This window comes from Aythya marila (assembly GCF_965140915.1).
Source record: "Aythya marila genome assembly, chromosome: 1".
Lineage (NCBI taxonomy): Eukaryota > Metazoa > Chordata > Aves > Anseriformes > Anatidae > Aythya > Aythya marila.
In genome coordinates this window covers 80075661-80095428 of record NC_139042.1, presented here as the reverse complement: position 1 = coordinate 80095428, position 19768 = coordinate 80075661, and the positions used below count along the sequence as shown (strand labels likewise).

The window sequence follows — 19768 nt, the reverse complement described above, 5'->3', positions numbered from 1 at the left end:
AATATGTAGCAGGACTCGGTAAAATGTAAACCTGCGACTTCTTCCTTGCCAGACTGTCAGTACCTGTGGGGATGCCTCTCCCAGGCAGCCTGATCCTCCCATTCACGATGAAAATGCAATCTCAGTACACTCTTACAACACTTTCACCATGTGTATGCTCTCCAGCATTTGCTTTTAACCACCTGGAGGTCGAAATCTCAGTCCCTCAAAGCCATAAACACTCAGGTTTAACCACCTAGGAGAGTTAAACACATGCTTAACTTTCATCACACAGATGCTGCCACTTTTCTGTTGGGAAAGTAAGCCCAAGACTAGGGCTTTTTCAGCTCAATACACACTGCAGGTTTGATCTACGAATACAGTCCCTTAGAATAAGAGTCCTTTTTAATTTTTTACTGAACCCCAACACTTCTCCTTACAAGTAAGCATTTTCCCAAAACCAGGACCAGTTCAGTGCTGCCTCAAGTCTGAGCAGTGCTCGTCCTCTCAGCAGTTTCAAATCATGCACTGGAAATAGATAACCACTTTGTTTTAGTGTGAAGTCACAATTTTTCATGTCATTTTCCCATAAGCTCTGCAGTCAGCTTAACCACGGGCAAAAACCTGATCCTCATTATTACTGCTGCCTTTTTTTTTTTTTTTTTTTTCGGTTTTAACTGCCAACAATTACACCTGTGTAAGAGGACAACAGGACTGCAGATGTGTAACAAAAAGCAGCATTGGGATTTCTGAGCATGATGCACAAGGGAGAGGAAAAAAACACCTTGGCCTGATTCTCAGATGGCAGAGTAAACCTGCAGGGACTGACATGAAAAGGAAAAAGATCTGCAATATTAAAGTGTATCTGCAAAATTGAAGTACGTGTGATGCATTTTCAAATGGTCAGCTTTTAAAACAGAACCACTTCTGAAAGAATTAATGCTCATATTTAGGCAAAAAGCATAATGCCCAAAGAATTGGTTTGTTCTTTCAGTTGCTTGCCTTTGAAAATAAAACACAATCAACTCATTCACAAATACACTCTAGGGAAAAGGAAATAATTAAGTTATCTACTTAATACTTCATGTCTCTCAGCCTGGCTCCTCTACTTGACACAGACATTTCTGGTAACACTTACCTGAAATAAAGGAGTTCAGGTCAGGCTGCAGGGACCTGAACTGGTTGACATAGTAGTCTCGCTGCTCCTCAGTTATCCTCCAAGGGTCATCTGAGTAATGGGCATTGCTGTCTGGCTGCTCCCGCTCCACTGAAAGAGACTGAGAGGAGGGCCACTGGCACCAGCCAGAAGGTCCAGACTGGGCTCTGGAAACCTCAATGGACCAGATTCATGCTGTTCTGGTAGCAGACATTTTAGAAAGATGAGAAGCAGGAATGGCCATGTGATTACTGTCTCTTTACTTTTAAAACTGACCTAGCAATATATATACCTAAAATGGGACTAATAAAGGACCTACAGCTATATATATGCAGCACAGTCCATGACATATTTAGTTCTGCTAGGAAACTACATATTTAGCCTTAGAGAGATGCTGTAACTACGGAGCTAGACTGCTTCTGGATCCATAGCTCACCCAGGTAACTCAGCACGCATTTTGCTCAAACAGACTTGCAAGTCCCAAGGGATCTCCTTGACTTTCTGTTGTTCCACACGTTTTCAGTAAAATAAAAAAAAAAAAAAAGCTGAGGTTTGGGAAAAAGAATATTCTAGAGGAGGACATTTTATCAATTTATTTATATGCTTTTCTGATTGACTCACTTAAGATAGGTCGCCGTTTTAGTTAGGTTGGTGGTGGTGCCTAGAAGAGGTCAGCCAATATAACTAGTGTCTTTGTTAAACTGCAATAACTTGGTGTTTAAGATGCTTTAGGCCTGGACAACAGCACTCTTAAAGAGGGAGGGGGCAAGTATGAACAATAAGTAGGCTCTAACCAACTCCAACTCTGACATCCATCTCTCAATTTCTTAAGAATCAAAGCAAAACACCAGTTCTGAAATACATCAAAAGATCCCTGAAACAGGTAACATCATAAAGTTGTAAATTAATTTTCATTTCAAAGCACTGAACAAATGCACTCAATTTCATTTCAAGTTAGCACAAATTACGTGACATTATCTGTAGAACCTTTCCTGAGCTTCAGGTGACATTTTAATATGGGTGTGGATTGCTGCATGTAACAGAAGAAGTATGGATCCCCTGCCCTGAGTCATATTTATTTAGGAAAAGCTCTCCCTTAGGAGAGCTCTGACCCCCCTTAGGGCAAACTACCTGTTTGCATAATACACAGCAGGCACATTGGAACATTAGAAAGATATGCTTTTCCAGCCAGCAGGAGAACATAGGACTCATATAATAAAAGCATACAAATGGCCAGAGATTTGTTTATTCTGTTTGAGATGCCATCTTATAAGCTGGGGTAAAAACAGTAATACAGAGAATATTAGAACATAAATTTTGTGTATGTGTTACAGATGACATTCTAAATCAAGCAGGAACCTCAGTGAAACCTCATGTATTTCAAATGAAAATGTTTTACTTTTGCTAGAATAACCTCAACAATTTTTTTTTTAATTTTTGAACTAAAGATTCTCAGTCCAGTCTTCCTATCTGTGCTATTTGCTGCTTCTCATTTTACTTAGCTTCAGCAATGTAATTATACTATTCATTTTAATTTCTTCTTCCTATCATCTTTGCTTTTTTATTTTTCATATACTAAAAGGCACACTTCAGTTTCTTGTCTAAAAATACCATGGAGAATTCTTTTGCTTTTTTTGATTTTTTGTTTTGTTTTCATTTATCTGTAATTTTAGAAGTAACATTGCTGAAGAAAAAAACACATGCAATTCATTACCCGACCAAGAGTTGCACATGCGTGTGCAGGTTTGGCTCCATAATTCCCTGATGACGATCCATCTTGCTGGTGAGTTGAGTGTCTGACTTCATAAGGAGCTATAGACATTTAAAATAAGTATATAAATGAGAAAATAATCCAAAAGGTTCTACTAGCCTAAAGCAAAAAGTTAAATACTGCAAGGTCAAGCAACAGTGACCCCACATCATAGTATCAAAGTAGATTTTGTCTTCAACAACAAAATTCCAGCCACACACTTGTCTTTCCTGTTACATCATTCTTCCTCAGACATTACTGATAGGAATTGTCATTGCATATTATTAGATAACAGAAAGCATTGTTCGCAATGTGGAAGTAGCTATCTATATAACCTGCTTATAGCTTTATACATTTTATGTACTTACAGCCTTATATAGCAAAAGGCATTACATGAAGCAAGAAATAGTAAACTGAGATGTAAAAACACATGCTTTGACAACACTATCTAACAGTGAAATCACAAATCTTCTATATATTAATCTTCCATATACTCTTCTCCTCCCCCTCCCTAATGTCTGTTGAAAATCAAAAAATGTGACTCACCACTTCACATTTTTTGGAGTAAAGTTAGTAAAGAAAATTACTCCTTTTGCTAAGTCGCTTGCATTCTACGGCAGTAAATATAGTAAGCAGTGACATAAGGGCACATTTAAGAACAATGTTTTAGAAACAGGTCAAGTATGCAAACACAAAGGCAACTCACTTGCAAACTTTTACAGAGTGAAAACGTCTGCTGCCAGCACATTTAAAATGTGCCACAACAAAGACAGTCTGCGTTAGATAGACAGCATTTAAAGGAATCTTGATGAGAAGACTTGGCATTTTTGAGCTCAGGAAGACCTTAAAAATTACATCCCGAAACCCCTCGCTTTCCTAAGTGGTCTTATCCTGGTCCCTATTTTTATTCCTGTACAAGTTCTAATTTCAGAAGAAAAAAAATACACAGGAAGGAAGTTGGAAAATATACAGAAGCACTTCAAGAGGAGATCTAAGTGCAAGGTCATACTGCTATGTGTTTGCTAGCAAGAAAAACATAAAAACTAACAAGAAAAAAGTAAACTCCACTGGTATATAGCCATAGTTGCAGTGCAAAAGGCTGACCTTAGAGACACTTTGTCCCAGTTTCAGAATCATGCTTTCAGTACAAACTAAGTCTAGCAAGATCAGTTCTGTGAAGTTATCACCTCAGACACATATGCAAGTGCTGTTGTTTTCAAGCCTAGCCTTTTGCATACTCATCAAGAAACTGGAAGGTTCTTAATCTTAAAGGCCAGAAGGAATCAGCAGGTCATCTAGCCTGGCACTTGGTACAGCACAGGTCATAACATGTTATTCAGTTACTTCCACTGAGAAGACGTTTGGCTGAAGAATTTCTTCTGGAAAGGCATTAGGGGCTGAGCTGAGAAATTCTATGCCCTTATTTTAATTTCCAGTGATTCCTGGGAAGTAAGAATAGTGTTCTACACCTCCAAGATTTTATCACCTCAAGCAGCTGCATGATTAATTTCAGAAGAAGTTGATACCTGAGCTGGAGGCTGCTGTCTACGCACTACACAGCTACCAATTCAACGAGAAACACTGAAGTTACCACTGCATGCAAATTCAGATACACCTTATCCCTACTCTCTCAAAAAAAGCAAGTCACTGACAGAGCCTGAAAAAATTCCCAGAAAAGAGTAGAGCACACTACAGGTAAACATGGGCAGCTGTTCCCAATGGCATCCTCACTCCTAGTGCACTGGTCTTCAGGGTATATGCTGTCTGCTGCAGGTCTTATTCACTAGAGCAGAACATGTGTCGTACAAGAAGACAATCTCACTAATATTGCTTTTTTCAGAAATCAGCCATCACTCAGCTGTGTTAAGAGTGGGATGGGAAAAAAAAAAAAAACTCAAGCTCCTCAAGCCTTTGTAAGAACTGGCTTCTGTCCCACTACCCTCTGACTAAAACCAGAACATTTTGCCACCTACTCTAAAGGCAGTAAGATCAAGGACACAGCATCATTGTAGTGCCTTATTTTTATCTGTTTTGTCCGTGTTACACTGTGGGACTGCGTTTACATTCATGTCCTATTGTTATTTCCGTTATGAAAGTGGAGAGCTTATCATCCTTTCCTGCAAAGGAAGGTTCATTGTCAATTCAAATAGTAGTAGACCAGCTACTGAAATCAGGAGTGGGTTTTTCTTCTAACTATACCAAAAGCACCATACGCTCTGAAAATACTCACAAATGCTCAATCATCGAGATACATTGCACGTAACCTTGTCAGAGACTGGGTATTAGCATTTATCTGTGAGCAGTGACACATAAATCTAACTAATTTACCAGAAAGCAAACAGGAAGACAGGAGTGAACAATCAAAGAAAAGCTTTTAGGCAAAATAAAATGACATGATTGGATCATTTTCCAAAACTCAGATATAATTACATTTTAAAAACACTAGGCTGACTGCTAGTTCCATTTGAAATTTTGATGCTTCTATGAAAAAAAAATATGAATAATTGAATACAGTGTGCACATTCCAACTTTTACCCTACCTCCATGCTGCTGCTCCAGCCCACTTCTTGATTTACTGTATCCATAAGTCAAGGGTATTCTCTGGTAAGTAGACGGAGAAGCAGGAGGTGAACAGATTGGAGACATCGGTGGAGACTTGGGTTCCTGTTCCAAAAACACATCAACGCAGAAAGGAACTCAGAGATGACAACAAAACAGCCAAGTAATTCTGCACCACAATCCAAGCAAATGCAACATGATGGACAAAGAAGAGGAAAACACTGCGATTCCCTCAGGCTCTCTCTATATCCAAGAAAATTCTCATTAAAAAAAAAACAAAAGAGGGTAAAGACAGAATTTGGTATTGAGCCTTCTAGGGATAAAGCGTGGCAACGGCATAGCGAAGCTTTACAACAAACAGCTTAAGATATCCCACTTCCAAATATGCCTGAAGGAGTGAGTGCAGAAGGCTTAATGTGAGTGGGTATCTTTGGATTTACATAACGCGTTTACTCAGTGTGAAGGCATTATTTCTGAGAGAGCATTCTTTGTACTAAAACACATACCAAGTATTTAAAATAAACCTCTGAATTGATATTTTAAGCACCTGGTGGATTTGTAGGCGTTATTGGCTCTCTCGCTCACTCTCTTGATTTTACAGAAAGTGTTTAAGGGGATGCGATCCTGAAGCAATTTACTGTACGAAAGGAAAACGCAACACAACAAAGACAACCCAGATGGAGCCAGAGGTCTGAGGACAGTGCTCTGCTTCAGTGTCAATGCACACAGGCAGGAGATGAACGCGCTCCTCTTCCTCATCCTGCTACACCAGCTGTGCGTCTTGCAGCAGCTTGTTGCTGCAGGTTAACCTCTGGCTGGGAACGCCATCACCCAGGCTGACACAGCGCTGTCACGCTGTGTCACACGTGTGTGTGAACAGTGCAAGGAGGTGACATGTCTGCCATGGGGCAACCATGGTATGACCCCAAGCATTACCCTAAGAGAAGGCATTATGCCTTGGGAAAATTGTGCAAATACTGCTTGCTCTGTGAAGTTGCATGTCTCTGAACGAGCACTCTCAACTCTCCCAAATGCAAGAAACACAAACCTCCCTTGGCCAGCCTTGTTATGCTAGCAGTTGAGAGCATGAGAAGCTGGAATGGTGTTTCACTGAGGACAAGATAAAGAGCTTTCTTCTGGACTACCCCTGGGGGAGATTAGTAAGGAGGGAAGCACGGTGGCCTTATCCCACCCAGAAACAGTGGCTCGCGACCAGCTCTCCCCCTTTCAGCACCTCTTATCCAGCTAAGTATTTCTGGAGCGACAAAGGATCACGCTTGCCATGAGAAATCGCTCACTTTCCTCCTTATTCCCCCTTGAGCAGACAGATTTCTTTCTGTCCCCCCTCCTCTTGTACTCTCCAAGAAATAGCACTGCACAAAGGAGGACTACAACACTGCAAGAACTTACACAGAAGACTACAGGGCTGAGTTTTAAACACGCTCATATAAATAAATTCCCTTCAGGGATGTGACTGGTATGAGAGATCTTCAAAACAAGAGCACAGTCCCGATGGGGATTATTTTTCACCTAAGGAGCTCATCTTCAGCACTGTGCTGAAAAACTGTGTAAGCTCACATGAGTGTCATCACTTCCAGGGCCGGACCCAGAAGGAGAAAGCACAATGACAGCAATGAAAGCACTGGCCTGAAGGAGACAGGCCCGTTACCTGTTTGTCCCCTTCATCTGTTCTCTTGTAGGAGTTTTTTTCCAGAGTTGCGTGTGGAACCTGAAACTTAACTCCATGGAGCTCTGCTGGAGTCCCATAGCGTACATCACTGTCATTTTTCAGCGCCACGAACCGCGGCAGAGGCAGTTCTTCATTGAAAGAGAGAGAAATTCAGTTGGGACTTCAGAACATTAACAGTCTTTGAAGCAGCACCGTACTGTGAAACCAATGAAAAGTTCGTCTCAAAGAGCACTATTTATATTTTGTTACATTTATAAGTGTGGAACTCCTGTAATTATTTTAGGTCTTATTATTTTAGGTCTTAATAAAGATGTGAATGTTACAGAAAGCCATATTTCCTAGCCTTACAGATTATCTCTTAATGCACAGAGAAAGAAATAAGCCTTATGCACATTATTAAAGCAAGCAGCAAACTCATTTCCTGCCTTGAAAACATTGTCTGTAGTAAAAAGAATAGTTTCTCATAGAAACTGTGGGACTGATGAATTCATTAGGTCAGGGTGACAGTATTCTCAGTGCTGCCATCATACACGGAGCAAGTTATAAAGGTGGGGCTCAGAGAGAGCCCTCTCAGGGCCTGGTGAGACGGCTCCGCCGAAAGGTCCCATTTTGCTTCTCCTTTGCAGAGCAGAAGAGTGACACTTTTAAGCAAATGCATCTTTAGGGTAATTTGCAATTAGTTTGAGGGAATATTCACTATAAATCATTATTTCTTTTGTACATAGTCACCCCCAAAGATCAATAATGATAGAATTAACAGAGCATAGCCTTCAAAATTGAGCCACGCATCACCTCTGTAATCATTTACACCTACAACTGCTACCAGGAAGAAAATGAAATCAATTTAGGTTTGCTGCACGCTACTCATCCCACTCTGAAAGCACCAATATATTTCAAGGGAAGATGTAATTAGCACTGGAAGTGTTTCAGGCTGAGTAAGTAAGCAGGATACCAATACAAGGACCCTCGTTTGCTCAGACTGGTGGATGATGTGCAACTGCTGTACTTGTGAAATGTGCACAGTAAATCTCACTTCAGTTCAGGTTTCTAATTTAGCTTGATTTTTCTCAGACTAACAGTGGCATCCTTAGAAAGATGCGCAACGTAAGACATCACAGACAAGCCATCTGCAAGGAAAACAGACGGACAATCCCTGATGCGATCTAAGCCCTGCTCCCATTGTGCCAGGATCTGACCCTTCTGCCTCACCAGCAGCTGGGGTGAGGGGCTTGGCACACGTGGGTCTGTGGGTGCTTTCACTTGGGAAGGGGCAGATCTGGAAACTTTGCAACTCATTGCCCTCAGCAGAGGCAGCTGAGCTGAAGCTGTGCCAGCACTGCTGCCCCGATCTGCATGTTTAATAACATTGTCATTCTTTGCAGAGAACAAAGCTGCTTTAAATTACACCTACCATACGTTTCCCTATCTAACGTCAGGGAGCATTATTTTAGCACAGCTCCCAAAGCACCTCTCCATCCCAGCAGCTATCAGCCCCCGCTGCAGACAGCCGTCAAGATCAGGGGCTGAAGGTGACAGGGAAACGCATCCACAGCACCGACCAGCTGCCACCTGGCAATGCCTTTAGAGAGGGGCTGTAGGAGTTGGACTCGATGATCCTTGTGGGTCCCTTCCAACTCGGGATATTCTATGATTTCTGATGCTAATCTCAGCTCTGCCACACGTGTCATTCAGTGCAGTTTTCTACCAGTCGCTTCCAGAAAGTAACACTGCCTTCTGCCTTCTTCTGTTCCACAAAATACAATGCTTTCACAGACGAGCTAGAAGGAAAGTTTACCAGCACAGAGAGCTTGCAAGCATTAAAGAAAGCAAAAAAACAAGTGCAAAGTGCTGCAGGCAAAATTTACTGCTTACCATTCTTAATGCTCTCAATCCGTACTGGGAACCCCGACTGTGCCGCTGCAATTAACTTCAAAGCAATGTAAAATTGAGCAGGACCAAAATAACCCACGCGCTTGGCTCCACAAACTTCCGTAATCTAGGAGAGAAAAGACGCATTGCTGGTAAAACGCATTTCACTTTTTCAGGGAACGCAAGCAGCTCTGTGCAAACAAGCAAAGCAAAAAGTCCTTACAAAGGCAGAACGCGTGTTGTGTTTACAGTTAGCTAGCAGAAGTGTTTGCTCCAATTCGGGATGTCGCTGTTTGATCACAGTGCCCTTAGAACATCAGAGAGAAGTTATTTATTACCATTTTTAGGAGCAGCGCTACCCTAAAATGATTCGTGTACTTTCACACGAGGTATGATTCCAACAGCAGGTGAAAGGATGGCTTGTCACATACACTGTCCAGTCAAACCTTTTCACTGCAGAAGCTATGGCACTCATAGAAAATCCTGCTTACAGTTAGTCCTTCCAACAGCTCAGACGACTGCTGTCACCAGAACCTAAATGCAACACGGGCAATTCCCCATCCCGTCGCTTCAGCAGAACACGCTTTGGGGAAAATTAACTCTTGGTGCCGAAGCTCTGTTACCACACATCCTTGACCAGGCTTCGGCCACCTCCTCCATGAAGCACACAGCTCCACTTCTACACGCTCAGACACCAGCTACATGAGCAGCAGCTGCCGGCAGGCTTGCAGCACAGGCCCTATTCCCCACCACACTGAGGTGCTCACAGGCCGGCTTCATCAGGCCCTACAGTCGGATCAAGCCCCCCACACTGCCCTCAGACACAGAGGGAAGCCCCAGGTTGTTTTGCTGTGAACGAGCATGGATCAGCAATGCCTCCCAGCTGGGGGGGAAATGGCAATTCTTAATCATCTAAGAAAATTATCTTCAAGCAAAGGTATCTCTGGATGTGGCTTCTGCTGGATGAGCTCTGGTTTTGTTCTCTTCCTGAGAGTTTCTGAGATGCATGGCTCCATTCCTCGATCACGAGATGCATCAAGCAGCTTGCTTTTCTCTGACTGCTTGATGTAAAGGGAGGTTGGTTCTCTGGACGAGTACAGCTTCAGTAAACCAGCAGGATGTGCCATTCCTTTTCCTCTATGCATTTTTTTTTCCTTGAAGCCACTCTGATATTATTATTTTTTTTAATTTTATCCCTGTAGCTGGCCTTACTGCTTATTTTACATCCAGGTGGGAGCCAGGGTCCTGCAGCAGGACCCAAACCCACGCCATCAGCTTGCCATGAGTTACCGGGGCACTCTTACCAGCAAGAGGCAATGCTGAGCAGCAAGTGGGGCTTCAGCACAGGGACCAGCATTGTGGGGAGCCACCCGAAAAGAAGCTAAGAGTCACTTCTGCACCCGTGTTTCTGTACCTTGAAATATTAAGGCTGCTGGATGTTGTAAATGATCTGCTCCCCTCCTGATACAGAAACAGGGGCATTTTGTTCTGATAAAGCAGACTTAAAATAAAAATAATAATAATTCTTTTTATCAAGGGTACACCATCTTTCAAAAATACCATGCTTTTTCAAACTATCTGCCTGGAACCGCCTCTTCGTATAATTTCCATCTTCAGTAGTAACAGAAGAAAAATGTTTTGTAGGCACAACCTCCTCTGTGTTATTTCTGCAACTAAGCCCTGATCTCTTGCTAATGGCCCGGAGCAACAGATGGAAGCTGCCACAGTAGCCCCATTTATGACACAAGTAATTGCAGCTATTCACATAGATTAATTGTAGGTACAGGCATTTGTTTTTATTAGTGTCCCCGTGCAGCTAAGGCAGAGGGATGCTCGCTCCCTTCCAGCCAGCAGCTCACACCACCTAAACGAGGACCCTGCTTAGGGCTGCGGGCTGGAGCAGCCTCTCTCTGCAGCAGCAGCAGAGGTAGGTGGCAGATTAGCCTTCACCCAAAATTAAATCCTCAGAATATGCTGCTCACATTCCCATAGCAGTTTAAAGTGAATACTGTCTTTTTTATTTCCTGATTTTACCTTTAGCAGGGTCAGTGCACGTAGTCTCTTGCTGGGCAGATTACATTTAGTGATATTCCTGAAGTTAAGCTAGTTTGTGCCAAGTGCTATTAGGACTCTCCAAGATCCATCTGAATTAAAATCACCGTATATGACAATGCAAGATGGCATTTTTTTCAGACTAGACTCTCTCCAAAATAAAACAGAGTACTTTGGAACTAAGATATATGAAAATATCCCCTGTAAGACAGGGAAACATCAGGACTGCTTTCCTTCAACTGATATTTAAAAACAAATTCTTTTTATCCTCTCCTGTTGTCAGTTTAGGTTATGTTGTTTTCAGTGAGAGGGCAAGGAAAGAACTGGGATTTTCTATACACAGACTGCCAAACAGACACAGATGTAAAACAAAATAAACTGCACACCTCGATACCGCATGGGATCTTAATACAGAACTATCGACAGTCACTTTTCATTGCTTTTTTTTTTTAGATTCTTCAGCAGAAAACTGCAATCCCCCAGTGACAGCTGAATGTGGAAGAGAAGTTTAATGCAGAACATGTTGGAAATGCTTTTTCGTGGTGGTAGTTACTGCTGTGTCTTGCCAAATCTAACCTCAGGGTGATAAACAGAATTAGTCAAAGACTCATCTATTAAATGTTGGTTTTTTTTGAGGCAAGAACATGATGCTGAGTGGACCAGAACTGAGTTTAAATTTCTGCAAGGTGCAACTGCTTAAATGGAACAAATTCATGGGTCACTTGCCAATTGTGAAAAAAAAAGCTCATTTCACACAGCACGCGAAAACATTTCTCGGAGAAGGATGGAGAGCCACAATACCTAACCTTGTGCTCGTTCTAAGTCAGTCCTGGAACAATGCCTGTATATTCAATGGCATTTCAGCAAAAAGCCTTAAAACACATGTTCTCTACAAGAATCACACCACCTTCCCTATCACGCAACCGTGAATGATGGGGAGAAAGATCGAGATCTATACACCTGCACGCCCTTCTGATGGGCCAGAAGTTCTTCTACAGTTGTAAAAATAAATAACATTTCTTCTGTCTTCTCTTTAAAATAACAATAAATAAATAAAAAAAAACCTCTAACTTATCAACATTAAAATTTAAGACACAGCTATTGAGCTGTTTGGAAGAGTGGCTGTTTTAAATTACTGTTCTCCATGTGAACTCCTATTAGGAAGGCTTTACATCTTGAAACGCTGGAACAAAAAGCAGATTTTTGTGTTTACTATCCACTCACTGCTCTGCTCTATCGGCTGACAGCAAGTGTTACTTTTGTAATTGCTCCTTGAAGACATCCCACGTGAAGCTGCTTTTCCCAGCACAATCTGACATTGTTCCAGCCCTCCCCGGTTCTCTCCAAACAAGTTTCCACCACAGCCTCCAAGAGCGCTGACCTCTCAAACACCCTGGGCAGGACTAATTCAGATTGCAAGAGCTAAACTTCAGGAACCGAGCCTAGAACTGAAGTTTGTTTGCTGTACATAGGGAAAGAGGTATAATCAGCAACAGCTATTCAGCAACCCTAGAGCAGGTGGGCAGGCTGAAGTGGTCATCCTCCAGCTTCAAGGGAAAGTTTTTCACCTGTAAGCATAGGTAAAGCTGGGATTTTTGCTTTTTTACTTCATCATTAACAATGCTATGTTGTCCTCTGTATCTTGCTGGCATCCAGTTTTTGTCTGTTCTGCTTCCTTGTCACAATCTGCCGTGGTCACTGCCTGTCATTTGTGGGTAAACCCAGCCCAGGAAGGTGAAAGCCCCTGTGAGTGCTGTGATGCTCTGAGAGGAACGTGTATAAGCTGAACGAATGTCCTCTGAAAGAAAAAGGAAATAAGCAACCACTTTGCCTACAGGATGACCAGCTGTGCTGACGCAGCTCCAGGCTCAGCCCTCCACACCAGCTGCCCCGTGATAACTTCTACAAAGACAAATATTTGCAGCAGTTCCTTATCAACAACTTATCTCAAAACCATATCATGCCTCTGACCCACTTCGCTCTTTTTTTTTGTTGTTGTTGTTTAATTTTCTGTTTACAGATTCTTTGATCTGCTGGTCGTGGACAAGTTTCGCTGCATTCTTAAACAGGTAATTCTTTCTGAATGGATCATTGTTCAAATACCTGTACCACTGCCTGGAGCCCACGGCTACGTGTCTCTTATTTATCTAAAGCGAAGTAAGGAACAACACGTTGTGGACATAGGAGGTGTGCTGCCCAGGAAGGCAGCAGGAACGTGCTGGAGCAGCTTCCAGCCACCCGGAGGAAGAGGCTCTGCTGTGGACTGGGGGTTGTTAGCCTTGCTCTTCTGCCTCCAAGGTATTTCTGTAACCATACATTTACTCCGCAGCCTTGTCTTTTAAAAATTGACGCTTTAGCCGGTTTAGGCTCTTTTAAACAGCACCTGAGAAGCTCACTAAAATTTGGCTGTGTTGAGCAAACAGGGTTCTAGCATCTAAAATGAAAGGAAATAGAAATGGCTTACTTTATGACACACAAGTTAACACATACATAGGGCACTTTTGAAGACCTAGCTACAAAATCTGACCGTCTGTGTGACCCCAGTTTAAAATTACAGTGTCCTTTAAGCCAAAGTTGTAAGGCAAGCTACTGATAAGCTACTGTAGCTCAGTTACCGCAGTTGTAAAAGCAGCAGGAAGCAACCACATCTGCTGCATAAAACGTGCCGACAGCCCCACCAGAGCTTCCCCAGACCCCACTATGCTGGCAGGAGGCAGAATCACACACGTCTGCACACACAAGTGCTCCACGCACCTCCCCACCTGGGCGCTTCAGCAGGACGAGCTCTTCCCTCAGGACGGGCAAAGCACTTGCCAGGCGGCCCCAGGCAGAGCATTTGGTGCCGACCCCAAGAACTGCAAAGTTTATGGTGCAGAGCACGTTTGTGCACACACGCACATGCACTCACGGACTAAATCACATGTGAACACTAAAAACGTTTTCAAATTACTCTAAGTCTCATGTTAACTTGGTCAAGGCAAGGGTCTAGGGAATCCCCTATCCTGTATCAGCTGCAGACACCTGGAGAAACTGAAGCACACAAATCTCACAGTTCTTCTCTTCACAGAGCAGGAGTGGCAATGCCAGCACACTGCAAGTTACAGAAAGTATTGATCTGAATTGTGCAGCTACTGGGACGTGTGAGTCAGCATTGTTAATCAAAAGACTTCTGCGTTGGCTAGAAAAACTGCCCGGGAATAAAAGCTGCTGATGCAGCCTAACACTTATAAGCACAGATCTGCACCTGAAGGAAATCCAGTCTCCTCTGCTCAACCTTTGGTATTTAACGCACAAACACTAATGAATCTTTTTGCTTTATCTGTGTGTGATGTGGAAAAAGGAATCACTTTCATCTGATGTCACTCTTACTGGGAAGTTTAAGAATCACCATTCCAGAGAAATCTGGATGCCACATAAACAAAATTCTTTTCACAATAGCAGAATAAGGTCAGAGGCTGCTATGCTTATTGGCTGATACTTCATTCTGTCTTCTCTTTGAAAGGAAAATCTACCATCATCCTCACAAAACACATGCCTTTAGGAGCGTGTAGAAAGCCTGCAGGGGTGAAAGAGATGAAGCAAATACTTTTCAAAACTTGCTTGCATTTTTCGTCCTCCCATTTGGCAAATGAATACTGTATCTGAGAATTCATCCATCTAGAAGTGTTCAAGCTGTGCTTCATATTCACTAGCTTGTATCAAATTCATACACGCATCGATCCAGGTCAATAAACACAGCTTGTGCCAATAAATTTGTATAGGATATGTGAAATTTTAATAATGCTTATTACTCCGGAACACAAAAATAAAGAGCCTGAAAACTGGTTACCGTGGATTTAAGAACTCATCATAAGCATACCAAAAAGCAGTACAGATTTTTGTAAAAGTATAATTCCACTTACTCACTGAACGGTTTCACGTTTTTTGTAGGCAATCGTTCCTAAGCATTTGGCTATGGAAATGCACATATTCATCAAGCCACTCCCTGAGATGCTGTACACATAGCCTTACTAAAATCACTATTAAATCCCCAAATCCCCTGGAAATCTGCAGAGCATGCAGAATTTGGTTACAGATGCTTTATCTGCTTTTCAAATCTTACTGCGGAAACAAGGCAATAAGGGCAACATCCCAAGCACGATGACAAGTAGAGAGCTGTCACACCGCCCCATCCACACAAGTAGATTGCAGGAAGCTTCCAGAGAGCTTATCCGAATTTCTTCTGATACAAGGCACTGCCAGGAATGTTTCATTCTCCTGGACGTGAGACATGAATTTCATGGATCCCATCCTGCAGATGTTTAATAACATACACTGTATACGTTATAAATAAGGCACTAGTCACTCCAAGGACTTCTGTTCATTTTCCTGCTCACCTCTTCTCTTCCAAAAACTTATCTACAGAAATAATCCCGAGAAGGCTCAGGACACGAGAGAGGGGAGCCCAGACCCTCCAACTCTTGCTCACTCAGCCGAGACGTGATGCTAATAACCCCTGTACCCATGAGCAATAAAATGCACCAGGGGAACTTGACGTAGACTTAACTATCCACACGGGACCTGGGCCAGCACTGGCCCAACTGAAATACGCATCAGTTTGTAAAACTTTCATTTTCTGGAGGCTGACCCAAAAATCGTATACCATTCTTATTAGTAGTGAGAGTGAATGGAGAGTTGCACTTGAGCTCAAGTAGAATTGCCACGTTTTGCAAAGAAGCTGCACTGGCGACCTTTTTGGAATGAAAAAACAGGGCAATCACATGCACATTAAAGGACATTATTTTTTAACAAGGACACATTTTAAGTACAGGTAGCATTTCCTTGAATTTTTGTAATTTTTGACCACTTCACCAACCAAGTTGTTAATATTTCAAAGAGAATTTTGCATAAACATCATTTTCATTAGCATATGTTCATCTTGAGAATACATTTTCACTGATTTAAAATATAACAATCATTGAAAACTTGAATTCATTATCTAGAATGGCAATTATTATGAACTCCAATGTATTTCAATATGGCTAAAAAAAAAAAATAAATTCAAAAACACTCTATATATGTACACAATTGAAACTAAATTTAATTTGAAGCATGGTCTTAACAATCCCACACTAATAGGAAAAGTTTCTGCAATCTGTCCAAGGCTTTTTTTATACAAGAGCAGTCTCTCCATTTCTGCAGTTTAGATATGGATTAAAACATATAAAAGAAATTGATAATTCTGAAATTTTATAACGGAGAATGAAGGCATTTATAATGCAAGACTCCTCAATCGTACAAAAGAACATTTGACTGACCTTTGCAGTGTGTTATTCGCACAGACAATCCTTATCCTACCTGTTGTCAAATTTCAGTCTCTTAATAACACTCCACAGACTGCGAAGTCAATGATTGTTTTTTCAGAAAAAAATCCCCACTGATTTGGGTTGAAGTAACTTTATTTGCTGAAGTCAAAATTCAGTCAGATGCATGAGTATTAGTCATACAATACAAATGTTTATTACAGAAACATCCACTTCATTTTTACCGTTTCACCATAACATGTTTCTAGACATGATTTACCTTCCTCTCCAAAGAATCAAACATCAGTTCTTTGTTGCAGCTTACACTTCAGTAAATAAGCTGCCCTGCAAAGCTTAGCAGTGCAATTCCATTTTGTTCTCAGGTTGAAATAGCATCATAAAAAGCCTCAGTGTAAGTAACACTCAGTTTGTGAAAATACCTCCCTGCCATCAGTGAAGCAACTAGCCAAGCTCACCTAATGCACAAATGGAACTTGCAGCTGCTGAAAAACTGAAAATCTTTGAACCAAGCCTAAGGAGATGCCTCCTGCAGATGTTCCACATTTTCTGAACAGACCACCAAAATACCCTCTCAAATTCTGAGCTTCTTCCAGCACAAGAGCAAAAACAAGGGAAGCACTTGCTAGATAAATCCTAAAATCAAATGAAGATAACGGGCAGAAAGGCACATAATCTTTTTGCATCTACAAAAATTAACTGCTCTCATAGGTCTTTTGATACTTCTATTGGTAGAGTTAAGGCAAAGCTACCCAGTATACGGACCTCCTCTGTTAGATGTCCCTTTATTTTCGCATTTGGTGGCAATGTTTAAAGATTTCCCTCTGTCAGAGCACATCATGTCAGTACGGGCAAATCCAGGCAAACAAAGCTAATTTAATTTTAGCGTATTATCGCATCCAAGAGACCTACACGACCGTCCACAGGCAGGACCACAGTGTGCTTCGCTTGCCTCCCCAACAGCTGCCTTATTATTTCCACGTTTCTTCGCAACTACAGAAAAGAAATATTTCAAGAGTTTAGCTCTCAGATGCTATGCCAGAATAACTTTACGATCTGTTCCATTTGGATGCTTTTTCACAGCTGAAATTACACCAAGGGCAGCTGACAGCATACCTCATGGCAATTACCGTTATCTTTACAGATTCAGGCAAAAACATTTCCCGACTTATTTTGGAAAGCGAGTTGCCTTTTCTTCTCAGCCAGTGCACTCCTACTCCTTGATGGGATGCAAACCTCAAGCCCCACCACCATCCTGGTGCACCCTGCCGTACCTCTCAGCTGAATAACAGGTATATCAGTCCTTAATCTCAGGTGATAATGAAGCAATGCACTTGGCATTCCCTCTGCACCTAGCCGAGCCACTTGAATACAAGACTCATGGGGCCACAATTCAGCTCACAGGACTCCTGGGGGATGCACCACTTGCAGGAGATGACAGAACCACCTGAAGTTAGCTGGAAAGATTATAGAAAGATATCTGAAGTTTACATCTTCGTATTTCAGTGTCAGCTTAAATAGTTAGAGTACAATGTCTGTGAAGAAATTGAGTCTTCAGGCTTGAAAGTTTCTGCATACAAATGAGTTTCTGCTGTTTGAGATCTATCATACATGATTTTACCTCGACAAGTGAGGTGGTCAGAGAAATGAAAAAGCCACAAGGAATAACAGCTTGGAGGTGGCCATTCATATCACTGTCCAAGGCAGCACTCACAACCATTCCCTCTGCCGCTGCCAGGTTTTTACCCCATTTTGGCAGAGCTTCTTCCATTCACAAGTGGCAGTAGCACTGCTGACTATACAGCTGCATCTGCTCCAGTATGCTGCTCCATCCTTCAGCTTTCCTCCAGTAACGCCTCAAACAGGAAGCAGCAACCATTATACATATTTCAGGTGTAAAATCCAGAGTTCTAGAGCAGTATAAATATTTTACTTGCTTTTTTCTTGGTTTTGTGGTGATTTTTTTCTTACATTTAGCTGCTTTTGCATCTATTTTACTTCTAGACAGAGTTAAAGCAAGCATTGCTCAATGCTGCTCTTAAAAAAAATAAAAAAGGACTGATTTTCTTTCCCAAGACACTCAGGACAAATCTTTTAAAAACAGAAAGAGAGCATCCTTCAACAACCAGCCAAAGGAATGGGAGCAGTCTTTAAAAATAAGCAGAGGTGGCCAACCAAAACTGAACTGAAATCTGAATTTTCCACAGCCGCACCACGGATAAGTTGCATTGCCACCATTAGCTCCAGCTACTCCCAAAAACCTGCCCACATTGCCACGGCTCCTGCTGGCTTTCCCAGCACCAGCTCCTTACTGGGAAGCATTCCCAGCCCCATTGAAACACCACGACCCCAACCTTAGTGGTGACTGATACGGTGCAGAACCAGCCAAAAAATATAGCAGCAATGTGATTAACCCCAGGTTAGAGGTTCTGTGCAGAAAGCCTGGCACAGGGATCAAAACAGGATGTCCCCTCCCATGCACAATTCAGTTCACAGCAAGATATTCCTACAAAACAGCATGCAAGTTAATCCCTCTGTATCTGTTTGTCTTCAGCGTGCCTTCGTTCCAATAAAGAAAAACACGAATAAAACATATGTGACACATCGATGTGTCACGTATAACTTGCATCACCCACCTTTTAGCACCAGATATTTTTTAACTTTGGCCAGCCTAATACAGACGAGAACCTAAACAATCAGTCCAACAACACCTTTACGTTTATTTCCATTTGACTTTCCTCCCTCATCTTTAATGGCCTAGGACAATTGTAGGATCCAAATAGCACGACATGCACAAACAAACAATACACCACTTAAGAATCACAGCTCTCTTGCAAAATCTTCATAGCATTACACTAAGAGATTATCCAACATTAACATTTAGTAACATGAGTTAACATTCAGAAAACTATTCAGCAAAACTAATCTACCTTTTTTAAAAAAAATCCAAAACCCCTCAGAAAATGATTTTCTGTACATTAAAAAAGGAGGAAAAACATCACGTGGAGTGCTTTAAATTGTATCTATTCTGAAGTCCCAGAGGGAGCAATTGATGAAGCTTGTTTCCCAAGCCTTTCCTTCTCGGTAGCAGCCTGAAGATTTGTGCAATTTAAAATTAATTGAGACATTATAAAGAGTGTCGCACTCAACTGAAACGGGCATAAATCGCTGACAGAGAGGTAACTCTGGAGTGAGATCCTGTAGAAGGATTATTCTAGCCACCAGGATGGTGGCAGTTTGGGCGAGCAGCCGAGGTGGGCTCCCTCAGGAAAGCCAGGAGCTGCCCCAGGCCTAGCTGACTTCTCCATCACCGATGCTGCGTCATATCACCACATATCACCACTGTAGACACCCTGACAAGCCCCTCTCCGGCCTTTGGATAAAGATAAGGACAGCACAACTTGCACTTGTGA

The 19768-nt window shown here is 42.0% G+C and overlaps 1 protein-coding gene across 3 annotated transcripts in view; it reads right to left on the bottom strand.

Moving 5' to 3' along the window:
* REPS2 (RALBP1 associated Eps domain containing 2) overlaps window positions 1-19768 on the bottom strand; it is a 93115-nt gene that overhangs the window by 53531 nt on the left and 19816 nt on the right. For all 3 annotated transcript variants that reach the window (XM_082773082.1, XM_082773084.1, XM_082773083.1), the window contains exons 2-6: window positions 9007-9130; window positions 7114-7262; window positions 5426-5549; window positions 2850-2947; window positions 1118-1256 (exon numbers count right to left, since the gene is read on the bottom strand). In XM_082773082.1, the coding sequence (XP_082629208.1) occupies window positions 1118-1256; window positions 2850-2947; window positions 5426-5549; window positions 7114-7262; window positions 9007-9130 (634 nt within the window). The remainder of the gene's footprint in view (window positions 1-1117; window positions 1257-2849; window positions 2948-5425; window positions 5550-7113; window positions 7263-9006; window positions 9131-19768) is intronic.